Genomic DNA, 16,898 nt, shown 5'->3' on the forward strand with positions numbered 1-16,898 from the left:
GTTTTTAAGCAAATCTGAGACCAGAAGTTTTGGTCTAGGTTGACTGATAAATCTGCTTCCCACTTTGCAGTAGGAAGGGATATTGATTCATCTAATTTAGAAAGTGTTCTGTATATTTTAGATAATAATTTGGGGGATTTAAGAGTAAGAAAATGTGCCGCACTTAGTGGTATTTGTAATTCAACTTGACTGAGGTTAAATTTCTTTTTTACTATGGATTTAATTTGTTGATATTCTAAAAACCTTGTCTTGTTGATCCCATATTGTTCAACTAGTCTGTCAAATGGAATAAATTCTGTTCCCTCTAATATATGTTCTAAGTATTTAATTCCTTTACAACTCCATTCTGGGAAATTAATCATATTATTGTTTTGTAATATGTCAGGGTTATTCCAGATAGGTGTACGTTTGCATGGGATTAATGAAGACTCCGTTATTTTTAGAAACTCCCACCATGCTGTTAGAGAAAAGCTGATGTTGATACTTTTAAAGCATTCATGTCTTTTGATGTTTGAGCTAATAAATGGTAGGTCTGAAATCTCTAGATCCTTGCATAGTGCCTGTTCAACATCTAGCCAGGGCTCAACTAAGGAGGTATGTTTTAACCATTCTGAGATGAACTGAAGCCTGTTGGCTAAGAAGTATTGGTGAAAATTAGGCAGATCTAATCCTCCTCTATCCTTGGTTCTTTGTAGCGTTTTTAAGCTAATACGCGGGGGTTTATCTTTCCAAAGGAATTTGGAAATATATGAATCCAGAGATCTGAACCAATCTTGTGATGGTTTGTTAGGGATCATCAAAAATAAGTAATTTATTTTTGGCAAGATCATCATTTTTATAGTGGCGACCCTTCCCATGAGTGATATGGGTAAAGATTTCCATCTAGTCAGATCGCCTTCTACTTTCTTTAGAAGTGGGATGTGGTTTAGTTTAGTTAAGTCTGAAAGCTTAGGAGAGACATTAATACCTAAATATTTAATATTTCCGGATTGCAGTGGGGCAGAGGAAGAATTATGGAAGGAGCAGTTAATGGGGAGAGCTGTAGATTTTGGCCAGTTAATTGAATAATCTGAAACTCTTGAAAACCAGTTTATTAAAGTAATTACCTCAGAGAGGTTGGTTTGTGTGTTTTGCAGAAAAAGCAACACATCATCCGCATAGAGACTGATTTTATGTTCTATGTTCTTACATTTTATGCCCTTAATTGTTGTAGCCTGTCTAAATGCTGCCACTGTAGTTCTAATAGCAACAACTGATTAGAGAAGGTATAACATGAAAGAAAGAGGACAGTCATTTAACAACCATCACATAAAAAATTAAAATGTGAAATAAATGATTAACAATAATAGACTTCATTCGATTTCATTCAATATTAAAGAAGAACAAAAATGAATGAGTAAATAAACGTAATAAACAGAGAGAATTCAAGAGTTTCCTGCAGGTAGACGTTTGTTTTTTAAAATTAGGTGGTGGCACACTCATCTGCACTGGCTGCTTTTGAGGTCTGGTGCGGTATCTTCTGGTCCTGTCAGCACATGGATAAAAAGGAACAGTGAGCTTCAGGTGTTACTGTCATTAATCATGACTACTAATGCAAACTTTCCCTGAGTTGTAAAAAGAAATTATGTGATACTGTGAGAGGTTCTGTGGCTTTATAAGAATCGACCAACCTCAGGTAGCAATGTGTCCACATTCACCTGAGACAGAAACAAAGACTCACCATTATATTGATAGCAAGAAGAGTTGACTGTTAATGTATATACACATAGACGTATAGATACTTACTTATTAAGGATAAGAGTTGAAAGTAAAGGTCCCATGATCAGAATAACTGAAAGAAATAGAAAACAAAAAACATTGAAAGTTAAAAGTGCTAATCTTGATTAAAAATGTTTATCAACAATGGCCTGCGTGACACTTCAAAACTGGTGTACTAGCTGGAGGGGTAAATGAAAGAGTTGTAGTTGCTTTACTGGTGTGAGTTGCTGCATTTGCAGTAGTTGCTTTACTGGGAAGAGTTGCTCCAGTTGTAGTAGTTGCTTTATGGGTATTAGTTGCTCCAGTTGTAGTAGTTTGTCCACTTGTTTGAATTGCTCCTGTTGTAGTAGTTGCTTCACTGGTAAGAGTTGCTGCAGTTGTAGTAGTTTGTCCACTTGTTTGAATTGCTCCTGTTGTAGTAGTTGCTTCACTGGTAAGAGTTGCTGCAGTTGTAGTAGTTTCTCCACTTGTTTGAATTGCTCCTGTTGTAGTAGTTGCTTCACTGGTAAGAGTTGCTGCAGTTGTAGTAGTTTCTCCACTTGTTTGAATTGCTCCTGTTGTAGTAGTTGCTTCACTGGTAAGAGTTGCTCCAGTTGTAGGAGCTTCTACACTTGTTTGAATTGCTCCTGTTGTAGTAGTTGCTTCACTGGTAAGAGTAGCTGCAGTTGTAGTAGTTTCTCCACTTGTTTGAATTGCTCCTGTTGTAGTAGTTGCTTCACTGGTAAGAGTTGCTGCAGTTGTAGTAGTTTGTCCACTTGTTTGAATTGCTCCTGTTGTAGTAGTTGCTTCACTGGTAAGAGTTGCTCCAGTTGTAGGAGCTTCTACACTTGTTTGAATTGCTCCAGTTGTAGGAGCTTCTACACTTGTTTGAATTGCTCCAGTTGTAGTAGTTTCTCCACTTGTTTGAATTGCTCCTGTTGTAGTAGTTGCTTCACTGGTAAGAGTTTCTGCAGTTGTAGTAGTTTCTCCACTTGTTTGAATTGCTCCTGTTGTAGTAGTTGCTTCACTGGTAAGAGTTGCTGCAGTTGTAGTAGTTGCTTCACTGGTAAGAGTTGCTGCAGTTGTAGTAGTTGCTTCACTGGTAAGAGTTGCTGCAGTTGTAGTAGTTTGTCCACTTGTTTGAATTGCTCCTGTTGTAGTAGTTGCTTCACTGGTAAGAGTTGCTCCAGTTGTAGTAGTTTCTCCACTTGTTTGAATTGCTCCTGTTGTAGTAGTTGCTTCACTGGTAAGAGTTGCTGCAGTTGTAGTAGTTGCTTCACTGGTAAGAGTTGCTGCAGTTGTAGTAGTTGCTTCACTGGTAAGAGTTGCTGCAGTTGTAGTAGTTTGTCCACTTGTTTGAATTGCTCCTGTTGTAGTAGTTGCTTCACTGGTAAGAGTTGCTCCAGTTGTAGGAGCTTCTACACTTGTTTGAATTGCTCCAGTTGTAGGAGCTTCTACACTTGTTTGAATTGCTCCAGTTGTAGTAGTTTCTCCACTTGTTTGAATTGCTCCTGTTGTAGTAGTTGCTTCACTGGTAAGAGTTTCTGCAGTTGTAGTAGTTTCTCCACTTGTTTGAATTGCTCCTGTTGTAGTAGTTGCTTCACTGGTAAGAGTTGCTGCAGTGGTCGTTGCTATAATTATGTCTGACTCTGTGAATCAAGTTAAGTAGAGATGTTAAATTAAATACATGAATTGGGTACATCAGTAGCAAAATGTAAGACTTGGGAGAAAAGGGTAACGGCTTTGCTCACTGTTTCCAACGCTCACAATGACGCATCGAAGCTCTGAGTAGTACTTGGTTCCACTGTGGCTATAAATTAATGTAGATACATCATTATTTGTGTTACAAATTGTAATTTTTTTCAATTATTTTGGTTCCCAAAGTATTCACTTTCATTCTTAAGCTTGTAAATAATTAATGGTTTATCAGATTTAAAAATATGGTGCTGTACAGTTTAGCAGAGCTCAAAGAATTTTAGTCACACAGTGCTTAATAGATTTATTCAATCACCACCTAATGTAATCTTTATGGCACAGATGTCGTATAATTTTCTATTTCTTTCTTATTAAGATGCCAAGTTATAGTCATTTTCTTGCATTGGCCAACAGCAGAATGAGAGAAGTCTGTCCATCCATCTTTTGCCTGTAGCTTCTTCAGACTGAGCTCACCTAGGTCTCATGGGCTAAGGCCTAGCCACCAGATACTCACCCTGGAGTCTCTTCCCCAAACCTGGCTCCAGGGTAGGACCCTGGTAATCCTGTCCTAGGCAGGGTGCACCTGGACCTTTGGCTTTTTGCTCAACATAAGGGGTTGTCTGAATTTAAGTGTGGCCAAAAACATGCACTTTATTTGCCTAATAAATACTAATATAATAATTGTTTATAGATGTTTTTGGCAGGTTTCTAAAATATTTATGGGGGTTTTTTTGGTTTGTTTTTATGATCGCTGGTCTAATAAATTTTTTAAGTATTGTAGACATTTCCAGGACTTCATGTCATCTTCTGGCTCCAACTGTAACCTCAAAAGATGAAAAAGTTTGCTGGAAAAAAGTCAGATTCGTGCAAAATTTCAAATGTGAAAATACATGTTAAAAAAAATCAAGTAAACAAGCAAACACTTCTAGACAGTGTAGATTTCATATAAAGACCAACATCAAAACAGGTCATTTTATAAAATCTGCAAGAAGTTCACTCTTAAAAAAGTTTACACTTCAACACAGCCAAGCTTTCTTATACTTTCTTTAAGCAGTCTCAAGGAATGGTTCTCCGGGCTTCTTGAAGGACAGTCAAAGCTCTTTTTTGAATATCGGCTACCTTCTGATCCATTCTCTGCCAAGGTGATCCCACACTGCTTCTGTAATGTCGAGGCCTGGGCTCTGGGGCGCAAATTGATGACTGACAGTTTTCCTTGGAGAGTTTTTTACTGCAATGTGTTTGGGATTATTGTTGTACTCAAAAATGAATTTGTTGTTAACCAGACACTTTTCAAATGGCTTTGTGTTGTTGAGCAAAATCTGCTGATACTTTTCTGTATTCTTAACTCCTTCACTTTTGACCACACACGTGGTGCCAAACCATAATAGAGATGTCAGTATTTTTGCAAATAGCCATAGGTACCACTGTTGTACCTCTCTCCTGACCACCTCCATCAAATTTGGATTAATAACTGCTTTTTAGTGCAGTTCTTTTGCAGTTTGGTATACATCGGCCCTTTTTGTCTGTGTTTTGAGTAGAAAGCTCAACTGAATGGCTAGATGCAAACCATGATTTTCAAATAATATTCATGTACTTTCGATAGATTTTTAAGCCTGTAAAATAATTAAGGGTGCACCGCACATCAAGCTTAGACATTCAAAGTTTGAGTCTCATAGCTATCTGAGAATCGTCTTGTTGGTGCAAAAATACTATTTTATTTCTGTCAAACTATGTTATCTTTGGCATTTTTTATGGAATCAATTAAAGAAATAGAAAAAAATTATGTGTTTTTGAAACAGGATGCTAGTATAGCAAAGAGCCTAAAGATACAACTCGCTATAGGGGAGTACAGCTAGATACTTACTACTTCCTTGAGTTGGGATGTAGCCATAATGCTTTGATAATTCATAGGTCATTACTCTGGAAATGGTCAGGTACAAGGGCTAAACTGAAAATTTGTGAAAAACCAGCCAATGTGTTAAGAAAACTTTAACAGACCTCCAGAAAACCTGGAGAACACTTACTTAGAAAATAAGAAAGCCCTTCTACTCGAAACCTCCTTACAAGCAAAATATGAAATAAGAGCTAGTCAGGGCTTTTGCACAGTACTGTATAAATCAAGTTACTTACTTGGAGTCTGCCTGTATAACAAAGCAGAATGGATGGCTTCCACCATATTCTCTTACAGACGGCATCCATCTCAGACTGAACTGCCCTGGTCCCGTTTTAATCACAGTTACATTAGATGGACCGGTGAACAGCAGCTCAGAGATCCTTCAGCAAACAGAAAAGCAAAACACCAAAATACAAAGATGTATTATGAATTCAATATTAGATGTAATAGAGACAAATAATATCATTCCTTTGTCACATTCTTCGCTGCCTTGAGAAATCAGATTGCTCAACTAATCACCTGGAAAATCATTACCAACTTCCAGAGATGATTTGTAGAGATATATCTCTAACAAGTTCAGCCCTGGAGATCTTATTAACCTTTCCCTTTCACTTACAACAAACCACATTTTCATGCCTTACACTGGCCCTTCAAAAAAAAAAAACTTTTTTTTTTCAAATAATGCTACCAGACACATCTCTTTCCAATAAAATGATGAGTTGAAGGTGGTGTGACTTTCATTTTGGTGGGGGAGGACCCCTTTCTGCAAGCTGCACTACATGAGGGACATCTCCATTAGGAGGCAAGATAAAGATCAATAGTTTACATGTTAATAGTGAAATAAATGTATATTAAAAAATACTTGTATGTGCATGAATATGTTAAGAAGCATATTTGATTGTTTGTTCTACTTTTTAAAATTTATTTATACAGTAAAACTGTTAATTTTCATTCGTTGCCTCAAGGCAACACTGCGCAGTTAGCCCAATTTTTTTCAGGCAATATAATGCATTTGCATATGTTTGTAGAGATGTGTTTGTGTGCATTTATATGATCATAGTCAATGTTTTTTACTTTACAATCTACTCATAATTACAGGACATGGATGTAAATACCTTTTATCTAAGGAAACCAAGGGAATGTGCACTTTCTGTCCTCAGAAAGTGAGGACAGTGAGCTTTCAGGGAGTGAAATTGAAGTAGAGGAGTGGATCCCTGAATGAGGTTTGCGGGACACTTAGGAGCTCAGGGGTCAGTCGGTAAAGTAACTGTGTCTGTGTGTGTGTGCTAGTGCCCACATAGCAAGCAGGTCTGGCCAGGATCTGGTATCAAGTCGGCACTGCTGGCCGACTTCTGGTATGATAAGACGTATGTCATCCAGATATGGGCCAGGCCTGGCATAGATGGCACTGTCTATGTGATGGCATGCCATATCTGGCTTGATTGTGGCTTGGTTTATGTGGCCCAGGCCTACAGAAAACAGGTCTGGCCCAGATCTGGCATCAAGCTGGCACTTCTGACTGACTGGTGTTTTGGCAGAGTGTATGCCAACCAGATGTGTGCCAGGTCTGGCAATGACGCCACTGTTTATGCGATGGCATGCCATATCTCAGGTGGTAGAGCAGGTTACAAACTGATCGGAAGCTTAGCGGTTCGATCCCTGGCTCCTCCAGTCTGCATGTCAAGAGTGTGAACGTGTATGAATGTAGTTAGGAAGCATTCAGTTAAGCAAAAGTGGGTGAATGTGGCATGTTGTACAGAGCAGTTTGAGCAATCTAGGAGAGTAGAAAAGCGCTATATAAAAATCAGTCCATTCACTGTGTGAACAGAGTTTCGGCATGTTACTTTTGCACTGTTTTGCATGTTCTGGCACATGTTGTTATTGCATGGCTTGATTAAGGTACACATTAGGCTGACATCTGGGGCCAGAGCTGAAACCGTTACGGGCCAGCAGTGTGTCTACAACTGGCCCGTGGCTGCACACCACCTACAGATGGCCCACATACCGCAATGAATGATGGCCCTTTGGTGGCCCAGATCAGGTTTGCCAGAGGTAATCCATATGTGGGCCAGCACAGGACAACCAGGGTGTCTGAAACTGGCCTTGTGCTGGCCCATGTGTGGGCCACCACTGGCAAACCAGGTCTGGGCCACCAAAGGGCCGTCATTCTTTGCGGTATGTGGGCCATGTGTAAGCACATTGTGTGGACCAGATCCGTGCCATACCAATTTTGCTGTGTGTGTGCGTGTGTGTGTGGACGTGTATTACTTATTATTGTGGGGACACAAATTTGTTTACACACTCCCATTGTGAGGTCTCGCCTACTTTATGGAGACAAATTGCAAGGTAAATCATTTAATTTTAAGGTGAAAGTTGAGTCAGGGTTAGGGTAAGATTCAGGCAGGGACTTGTGATGGGTAGAGTCAGGATAAGTCACCAGGAAATGAATGTAAGTTAATGTAATGTCCCGAAAAGTGATGGAAACACAATGTGTGTGCGCGCGCACGCATGCATGGGGTTAGGGTCAAATGTTGGATGTATTTTGGTGTTTTATTGTTCTGTGAAATGTTTACATTGTTTATTTCTTGTTTATTTATTTGTTCATCCTTGTTGTACTAATACAACTTATTATGGAATAACTTGGCATTTTACTACCCTTGTTGCACAGTGTTGCCTTGAAGCAACAAACCAATATTTGCTTTGGGGGGGGGGGCAGGGTGTCAAATTTTATGATTGATATATTATTAGGGACCCTAAAGCTCCCCCAAAATAGGGTGAAATATCATTTTCTCAAAAAATTAAAAAGTCATGCAGTAGAGGGTTAAGCAGTCTCAAGGAATAGTTCTCCGGGCTTCTTGAAGGACAGTCAAAGTTCTTTTTTGAATGTCGGCTACCTTCTGATCCATTCTCTGCCAAGGTGATCCCACACTGCTTCTGTAATGTCGAGGCCTGGGCTCTGGGGCGCAAATTGATGACTGACAGTTTTCCTTGGTGAGTTTTTTACTGCAATGTGTTTGGGATTATTGTTGTACTCAAAAATGAATTTGTTGTTAACCAGACACTTTTCAAATGGCTTTGTGTTGTTGAGCAAAATCTGCTGATACTTTTCTGTATTCTTAACTCCTTCACTTTTGACCACACACGTGGTGCCAAACCATAATAGAGATGTCAGTATTTTTGCAAATAGCCATAGGTACCACTAGAGCTGGGCGATATAAGATTTTTTCATATCACGATATGTTTTTTTCATTTCAGGCGATAACGATATCTATCACGATATAAGCCAAATAACTATATTTGTAAGATTTAAATGTGCCGTTGCTCACAAGTAAAATGTGAAATAATCAGCAGCTTGTTTTGATTTAAATATTTATTTCCCATAATAAGTTCAACAGGGTAGATGTACTTAAGGAACATGAGACTTTTTCAGATAAATAAAGGCAAATATTGCAAACTACACAAAAGGCAGCTGCTAAAGCATTTAAGTTTCAAAATAGAACAAACGAAACAGACTACTAAATTGTCAATTCCACTTAGAAACAAAATATTAATTCTAAAAATAAATCTTAGTTTGTTTTACAGAAGAACAGACAAAACTGACTAACTTTTGTCAATATCAAATAAATTGAGAACTAAAAGGAAATTCTCAATCTCTCCTTGTTGTATAGCATAGCTTTTCAAACAGTTTTAACAGTTACTTTAGTCTGACAAAAGCCGAATGACGAATTAGCGCTTCCAGTCAGAGACTGAGGCTACGTCCACACGTACACGGGTATTTTTGAAAACGGAGATTTTCCGTTTTCGTTTAAAAAAATAATCCCGTCCACACATAAAGGGAGAAATGAAAGAAAACGCTGCTATGAACATGCCAAAGCAGCAGGTGGCGCTAGATTCCTAACCGTGCAGAAATGTTGGCCAATCAGAAGTCTAGAAGCCTCGGTGGGAAAAAGTAAACAAAGCTGGGGCATAGAAGCAGAACCGAGTCGTATGTGTGGAGGGACAGTAACTGTGTGTATATGTAAGCATTTAAACACTGCAGAGAGTAGAATTAACAGTAACAGTATTGTAGAAATTCATTTCACCGAAACAATAACGTGGCGCACAGTGTGACGTCAAAAAATGCACACACCTTTGACGCTGCGTTTTCTCCGTTTTTCTAGTCCACACGTAAATGCAAAAACGGAGTTTTTAAAAATCTTCGTTTTCAGTGACCAAAAACGCAGTTTACGTGTGGACGAAAGGTGCAAACGCATAGAAAAATCTGCGTTTTCAAAAATACCCGGGTACGTGTGGACGTAGCGCATGCACCAGTTTATTGTATTTCCAGACTTGCTTTCGGCACAATTTACAGTGCACGCTACTCTGTTTTTTGTCAGACTTGAAATAGCCGAAATACCTTCACACTACGGAACTTCAATGGCTCTTCCGTTCGACAATCTCTCCGGCATTGGAACCATCATCTGTTTTCTCTTCGGTAACCTTCGGTCACGCTCGGTTGATTTTTCTAGTCGGCACACTCATTTCCTCCATTACCCGGGCGGTACGGTGGCTGGCTGCTTCCCAAACAAATACACATGTGCGGCTTGGCACTTGTGCTGTACGTAACAAGTCACGTGACGTGACGCTGCGGCTGTGATTGGTTCGGCTCTGCGCTACTTAATTTGGATTGGCCGTTCTTTTTTTTTTTCTTTTTTAAGAGGACAAGAGCGGCGAGGTCTATCGCGATAGTTTAATTTTTCTATCGAGAAAAGGTTATATCGCGATACATATCGTTATCGTTCTATCGCCCAGCTCTAGGTACCACTGTTGTACCTCTCTCCTGACCACCTCCATCAAATTTGGATTAATAACTGTTTTTTAGTGCAGTTCTTTTGCAGTTTGGTATACATCAGCCCTTTTTGTCTGTGTTTTGAGTAGAAAGCTCAACTGAATGGCTAGATGCAAACCATGATTTTCAAATAATATTCATGTACTTTCGATAGATTTTTAAGCCTGTAAAATAATTAAGGGTGCACCGCACATCAAGCTTAGACATTCAAAGTTTGAGTCTCATAGCTATCTGAGAATCGTCTTGTTGGTGCAAAAATACTATTTTATTTCTGTCAAACTATGTTATCTTTGGCATTTTTTATGGAATCAATTGAAGAAATAGAAAAAAATTATGTGTTTTTGAAACAGGATGCTAGTATAGCAAAGAGCCTAAAGATACAATTGAAAACTCGCTATAGGGGAGTACAGCTAGATACTTACTACTTCCTTGAGTTGGGATGTAGCCATAATGCTTTGATAATTCATAGGTCATTACTCTGGAAATGGTCAGGTACAAGGGCTAAACTGAAAATTTGTGAAAAACCAGCCAATGTGTTAAGAAAACTTTAAAAGACCTCCAGAAAACCTGGAGAACACTTACTTAGAAAATAAGAAAACCCTTCCACTCGAAACCTCCTTATAAGCAAAATATGAAATAAGAGCTAGTCAGGACTTTTGCACAGTACTGTATAAATCAAGTTACTTACTTGGAGTCTGCCTGTATAACAAAGCAGAATGGATGGCTTCCACCATATTCTCTTACAGACGGCATCCATCTCAGACTGAACTGCCCTGGTCCCGTTTTAATCACAGTTACATTAGATGGACCGGTGGACATCAGCTCAGAGATCCTTCAGCAAACAGAAAAGCAAAACACCTATTTACAAAGATGTATTATGAATTCAATATTAGCTGTAATAGAGACAAATAATATCATTCCTTTGTCACATTCTTCGCTGCCTTGAGAAATCAGATTGCTCAACTAATCACCTGGAAAATCATTACCAACTTCCACAGGTGATTTGTAGAGATATATCTCTAACAAGTTCAGCCCTGAAGATCTTATTAACCTTTCCCTTTCACTTACGTAGAGTTTGTTGACTCTGCAGCGATGTTAATTTCCAGAGTCTGATTGGCCCTGTTGTAGAGCTGAGCACCGTTGGCTGGTGTTGGAGACAGGAACTTGGGCAAAAATTCTCCTTCCGCACAGGATGTCGCAGCAGTAGTCACTGAAACAATACATAAAACAAATTTGTAAGTCATACTGATATTTTTATACTGAAATAAACTGCCCACTTCAGGTCAGGGATGCGTTACTACCCAGGTGGTGGAGTATAAGAGGTCTTGCTCATGAGTGAGGACCTAGTGGAGAATATAGACTGACAGGTTTTGGGTACACCAATGTGTTGTGGTGAAGAGAGCTGAGCATGAATGTGAAGCTGTCAGTTTACCAGTGACTCTATTTTACTATCCTCAGCTAGATTGCAGATATAAGCGGTTAGAAATTAGTTTTCTTCAAAGGGGGCTGGGCTCTACCTTAGGGGAGTACAGCCTTTAATCTTCCTATTGAAAGCAGCCAATTGTGATGGTCCGGGTATGGGTAGGTGACTGGGGTGAGTCTGGACTTCTCTCCTAAAGTCATTTTAAAATGACTTTACTTGGCCCCTTTAAATCAGTGTAGTCTGTAATAGGAAATGATGTCATCACTAGACAGGAAGTCAGTGATTTGAGGAGGCTTGTGCAGCATGGTGACCTTAGCTAATTAAACCCAGTGGCATCCACATATTTTCTGCAAATTTCATGATACAAACAGATGATTTATGCTTGCAATCGTTCATTGAGTTACACAAACTAAAGGTGCAAGCAATTCATTACAGCTAGAGTTGTTATTATCATAATTTAATATGTATGAAGTAAACCATCCCCTTACAGTCAACTCCCAGCTTTGTGTTTTTAATGAAACTGTAGAGGCTTGAATTCTTTTTGTCAGTGTCTGTCTTAAGTTAATAAGTGACACAGTTTAAGCTAGTGATGCAACCTTGGAAAGACAATGTTTTCACTCCCTGTGAAGATCAGCCCAAACATATACAATATTTTAAATTCAGTGCATATCACTGATGTTGCCAAATTTATAAAATTTAAATATTTATAAAATATGAAAACATTATAATATAGACATATACCTCTCAAAATAAATTGGAGTGGCACTTTGCTGATAGCATCATTGGTCGTTATTTTTGTCTCTGTCCCATTAGTTTGAGTCAGTGTGATGTTCTTTATGGGAAAGTCCTCCATCATCAGCTGTACTACATACAAGCCTTCAGTAGTGCTGTTGGTGGGGCTGAATGACAGAGTACAAGATGACTGCAAGAGGACAGAAAAAGGACATGTGGTCAAAGTAGCCTAATAAGTTAGTTTTGGGCCAACTATCCTCTAAATGAAAACCATACTCACTGGTAAAATGGTAAGGAAAGATGACAAATTGCACGGCTGACACTCTGATGTGTTTCCAAATCTGCATTTAACCTCGTCCCCATCAGGATCAAACATCAACAAGGTGAAATTCATCTGACAGTTTGAAGGAACTCTGTGAATTATAAATATCCACTTAATTAAGAAGCTCAACTGGAACAGTTTTAGGTTAGCAACTTTATTGAAGAGCAGTAAGTTTTTACTGAGCTTATTCATGGCCACTAAACATGAAGTTAGTAGTTTCTCTTTGGTGTCAAAAAGGTTTGTTAGTCAGCAGTCATTGGATTGACCAATGCTAGAAACACTGGAAAAGTACAAAGCACTCAGAGAAGCTCTAAGAAGAAGAATTGTACATTGGGAAGGTTACGTGGAAGCATTTCGAAAAAATACAGATTCCAATATCTGTGTTGATATGTAGATGTTGATGTAACGATAGGGTTTACCAGCATGGGGCACTGTATTTAAGAAAGCTCACGAATGCCTCGGGGGGAGCACATAAAAGAAGACTGGTCTGTGATGTTGCATAATGATTAGTGATGGGATTTCCGGCTCTTTTTAGAGAAACGGCTCTTTCGGCTTCGAACCGGCTCTTCAGGTTGTTTTGTTGCTTTAATTAATTTATTATTAACAACAATATAAAATTATGCACAAAAGGAATTACTAATGTTAAAAAAAGTGGTTTTATTTATATATGTTTATATATAAATATTTACCGTGACCCTAAAGACAAAGCACGTACAAACTCCAAAAAACATTTCTAGCATTAACTGAACTTCAAAAGCAGAGCTGCCTAGATCACTTAAATTACATATGAAAGCATATGTATATGGTTTGTGTATTTATACACAAGCACTCATATATATGCAAATTAAAAAAAAAAAAAAGTTCATTTACCTGTTACTACCACACACCAAATCCGGTCATTGGTACTTGCTGGCTTGTGTAGCCACTTGGTAACAAAAGCGCAACACTGCGCCGAGCATCCTGGAGCACTTCTGTTGTGTTTTGTACGTGTTTTGAGTTTTTATGTGCTTTGCGGTTTGTACGTGCTTTGTCTGTAGGGGCCACCGTAAATATACTTCTATTTATTCACTCCGTATAAAATGTAATAAATAAATCATATAATACAAAAACCAACTATTCACAGTTCAACTTTTAACTATTTAAATTTTCAGCTTTTTCCTTTTAAACAAATTTAAAGTGAAACAACACAAAACACTTGTCCCTGGCTCTCTTTCTCTGTCTCCCTCCTGCTCTGTTCCTGTGCTACTGAGAGTGTAACTACTGCCCCTCCCCCCTCTTCCCAGCGCAAAGCACAAGGCTCGCGTGTGGAGTGAAGCGGGAAAAAAGTGTGAGAGAGAGGGTGAGAGAAAAAAAAAACAAACAAAAAAAACCCCACGGCTCGCGATAAGGAGCCGGCTCGCGTCGTTCACTTCAAAGATCCGGCTCTAAGAGCCATTTCGTTCACGACCGACACATCACTAATAATGATGTTAATAAAAATGTTTGGAGCAGTAGTTCGCAAAGCATAAGTGGATGCTGTGTTATTTTTGACAAGTGCTATAAAGGCAACACAATATGATCAATTCAAACAACAGCATGTATGTGCAAGTTATTTGGATATTTCACCATTTTATAAAGATTTGGAGGAAGACCCAAATGGTCACCCTCAGATCGGAAGAAAGTGGTTAGGATGTACAGGAATGACCCAGTAATCACCTAGGTTCAAGCCTGACATGAATTGACAAAGTGTTTACCATGAAAGAAGCCCCTGGTCTAAAATCCACAACTTCAAGTTCCAAGACAACCTCACTGACGAACCAAATGCCTTCTGGAGAAGAGTTTTAGGGTCAGATGATGCAAAGACTGAGCTATTTGGCTTCAAAGAAAAGCAGTATGTGTGGAGGAGTAAAGGTAAGGCTTTCAAACTTAAGAACACTCCTAGGTTGTAGCATCATACTCTGGAATTGTTTTGCTTCCTGGTATATTGCACAAAGTGAATAGAAGAAGGTGGACTACCTCCAAAACAAGATATTCTAGTTGTGTTGCAAATAAAACAGATGCAGATGTCAGTACAGCCCAGACAAATGTGAAATGTTGTAATTTAATTTTAGGATAAATTGCACTATATAAAAGCACAGAGAGGGCCAAATCTAAAACACACACACACACACACACACACACACACACACACACACACAACGGTTTAAAGCTTTCAGCTGTAAAACAGTGACTCAAACAGTCAGCAAACTTACATCATAACTGGCAGGATGGTGGTCTGTGGAGATGAATTTTCTTTGCAAGTGTCGGAGCGGGTCCTCAGGTCTATCAGTGCTTCAGTTGTGATGTTGCTCATGACTCCATTCATCTCGTTAGCACCAGAAGTCAAGTTACTGGCATACATCCAATTATCACCATGCAGCCTTCAGTAGAAATTTGTTGGAGATTGAGTTTTCACTATGTTGCATGGTGTATATTAGGTATGTATTATACACTAGGAAAATCAAACCTAATGTAAAATGTGTTATTAAATCATCAGTCAATCGCTTACTTTTCTTTTAATAAAGTTCATGTTTAGTTGAAATATTAAAGTTTAAGAGAAGGTTATTCCTAAGATGTACTCACATAACCAGGTGCACATCATTGTCAGGAACCTCACCATAATAGATTTCCTCCATCTGGCACCACTCTCCACTGATTTCACTGATTTTGTTTAGCACATTTTCACAGCTGTTATTTTGGCAGTTATACAAGGAAGCATTGTAGCAGTAGCGGTTATTCAGTGTATAACGAACAGTCAGCTGTGGAAAAACAGCCAGTATGCTTTTACTAAAGGACAAGAAAATTTTAAAAAGTAAGCACATTTTACAAAAGAAAGCACACATACCATAACAGATCCATTATCAGCGTATTTTGTGTAGTATGTAGCTGTGCCATAAAATCCAGGATGCTGGTTGCTCAAGAAGTCAAAAGCCTGTGTTCTGCAAACCACGAAGAAGAGCAGCGGCAGCACAGAGCGCGACATAGTGAGTCTGTTTGTCTGTGGACAAGATAAGATGCACTTTTATCCTATGCTGAGAAATTACTGTTACAACAGCCAAAATATCAAAATCAATGAAATATATAAAATATTACAGCTCAAAATAGCTCAAAGAGGTTAAAGAGGGGATGAAATACAAAAATTACAAGAGGTGAAAATAGAAAAACAATACCTCGCTAAACCACTTGAGTAAAACCTCGCTAAGCAAAATAAGCAACTGAAGTCATTTATTTGTAACTACGAAGACAGCCTCTTTCTGACTGACTCATGTATTTTTAACATGGCACGTGATTTAGTTTACAGTATACAAGATTTTATTCCACATCAGTGAGAATTTCCATAACTAGCCTGCAGGACTGAGGTCAGCAATGACAAATACTAATGTGCTGTGATTGCCTAATACAGGCGACAGAAATTAGTTTTATTTGTACGTAATATGTTTGTCAAATGTTTTCTTTTGCCTAACATTTGATTTGATTGGTCAAATGTTTGTATTTTAATCTTTTCAGTCATTTTTCAAACAACTGCATTACCTGCATGTCTTTTGTGGCTGTTCAGTGAATTAATGTGAATTTCTGTGATAATTTCTGTGCAGACTTGTGATCAGTGAAAATAATTTAGGTTTTAAACACTGATATAATTTCCTGATTTGCAGCCGCTGTGTATGTTTCAATATTTATCCTGCATAAATGTGGCACTATGCTTACTTACAAATTGACTTTAATTATTTCACTCCAAACTGTTAGCAGAATATTGTTACCTCTCAATAAGGTGGGTCTTATTGAGAGGTAAATACAGCATGTGAAAACACCTAATGCAATAAGGTGTTTATTCAGTTATGTTAAATAGTATTTTGTGTGTGTTTCTTTAGATAAGACAGCGAGACTTCGGTAAAGGGGTCTTTATGTCTTTTGTCCTTGACAAAGTGACACCAGCGACACCATGAAATGCTTGATCAACGCACTTGGTCCCCACATTGTCAACATACATCAACACTTTATGTATACACGTTTTTAACCTAGAGCTTCACTGTTTCCTAAACAAACTCACACAGTGAGTTTAGTGTGAAAAGCGAAACTAAAACACAAAGCTGGTAAAGAGGGCACACATGGCTCTCTCCAGGCGCCCTATTGCAGTTTCTTGAACCAGAGTTTAGAGAAATTCCTGCTTTTATATAAAAGAAAGAGATGTTAACTTGATCCAGAAACCATGGTTACTGACTCTGTGAATTTAAGCTGCTCGCTGAAGGTT

The 16,898-nt window shown here is 38.6% G+C and overlaps 1 protein-coding gene across 1 annotated transcript; it reads right to left on the bottom strand.

Annotated features, from left to right (window-relative positions):
* Window positions 1-1,781: 1,781 nt before the first annotated feature.
* Window positions 1,782-15,632, bottom strand: LOC146635818 (uncharacterized). The gene is made up of 12 exons (XM_085350628.1): window positions 15,495-15,632; window positions 15,233-15,408; window positions 14,863-15,030; window positions 12,590-12,722; window positions 12,319-12,499; window positions 11,223-11,364; window positions 10,843-10,986; window positions 5,563-5,706; window positions 3,489-3,547; window positions 3,083-3,386; window positions 2,082-2,686; window positions 1,782-1,831 (listed from the first exon to the last, which is right to left on the bottom strand). The coding sequence occupies exons 1-12, from the start codon at window positions 15,630-15,632 to the stop codon at window positions 1,782-1,784; spliced, it is 2,244 nt and encodes a 747-aa protein (XP_085206754.1).
* Window positions 15,633-16,898: the final 1,266 nt, after the last annotated feature.

The sequence above is a fragment of the Diplotaxodon limnothrissa genome, linkage group LG3 (genome assembly GCF_057381915.1).
Source record: "Diplotaxodon limnothrissa isolate DT_005_m linkage group LG3, D_limnothrissa_male_GT1.1, whole genome shotgun sequence".
NCBI classification, from domain to species: Eukaryota; Metazoa; Chordata; class Actinopteri; order Cichliformes; family Cichlidae; genus Diplotaxodon; species Diplotaxodon limnothrissa.

Bases quoted from the DNA above. Each gene is read 5' to 3' on its own strand.
- LOC146635818 (XM_085350628.1), bottom strand. From the start codon at position 15,632: ATGTCGCGCTCTGTGCTGCCGCTGCTCTTCTTCGTGGTTTGCAGAACA. The intron at 12,500-12,589 runs GTGAGTATGGTT...GTCCTCTTGCAG, and splicing joins CTTTCCTTACCATTTTACCA to TCATCTTGTACTCTGTCATT. The intron at 5,707-10,842 runs GTAAGTAACTTG...TGTTTGCTGAAG, and splicing joins GTTATACAGGCAGACTCCAA to GATCTCTGAGCTGCTGTTCA.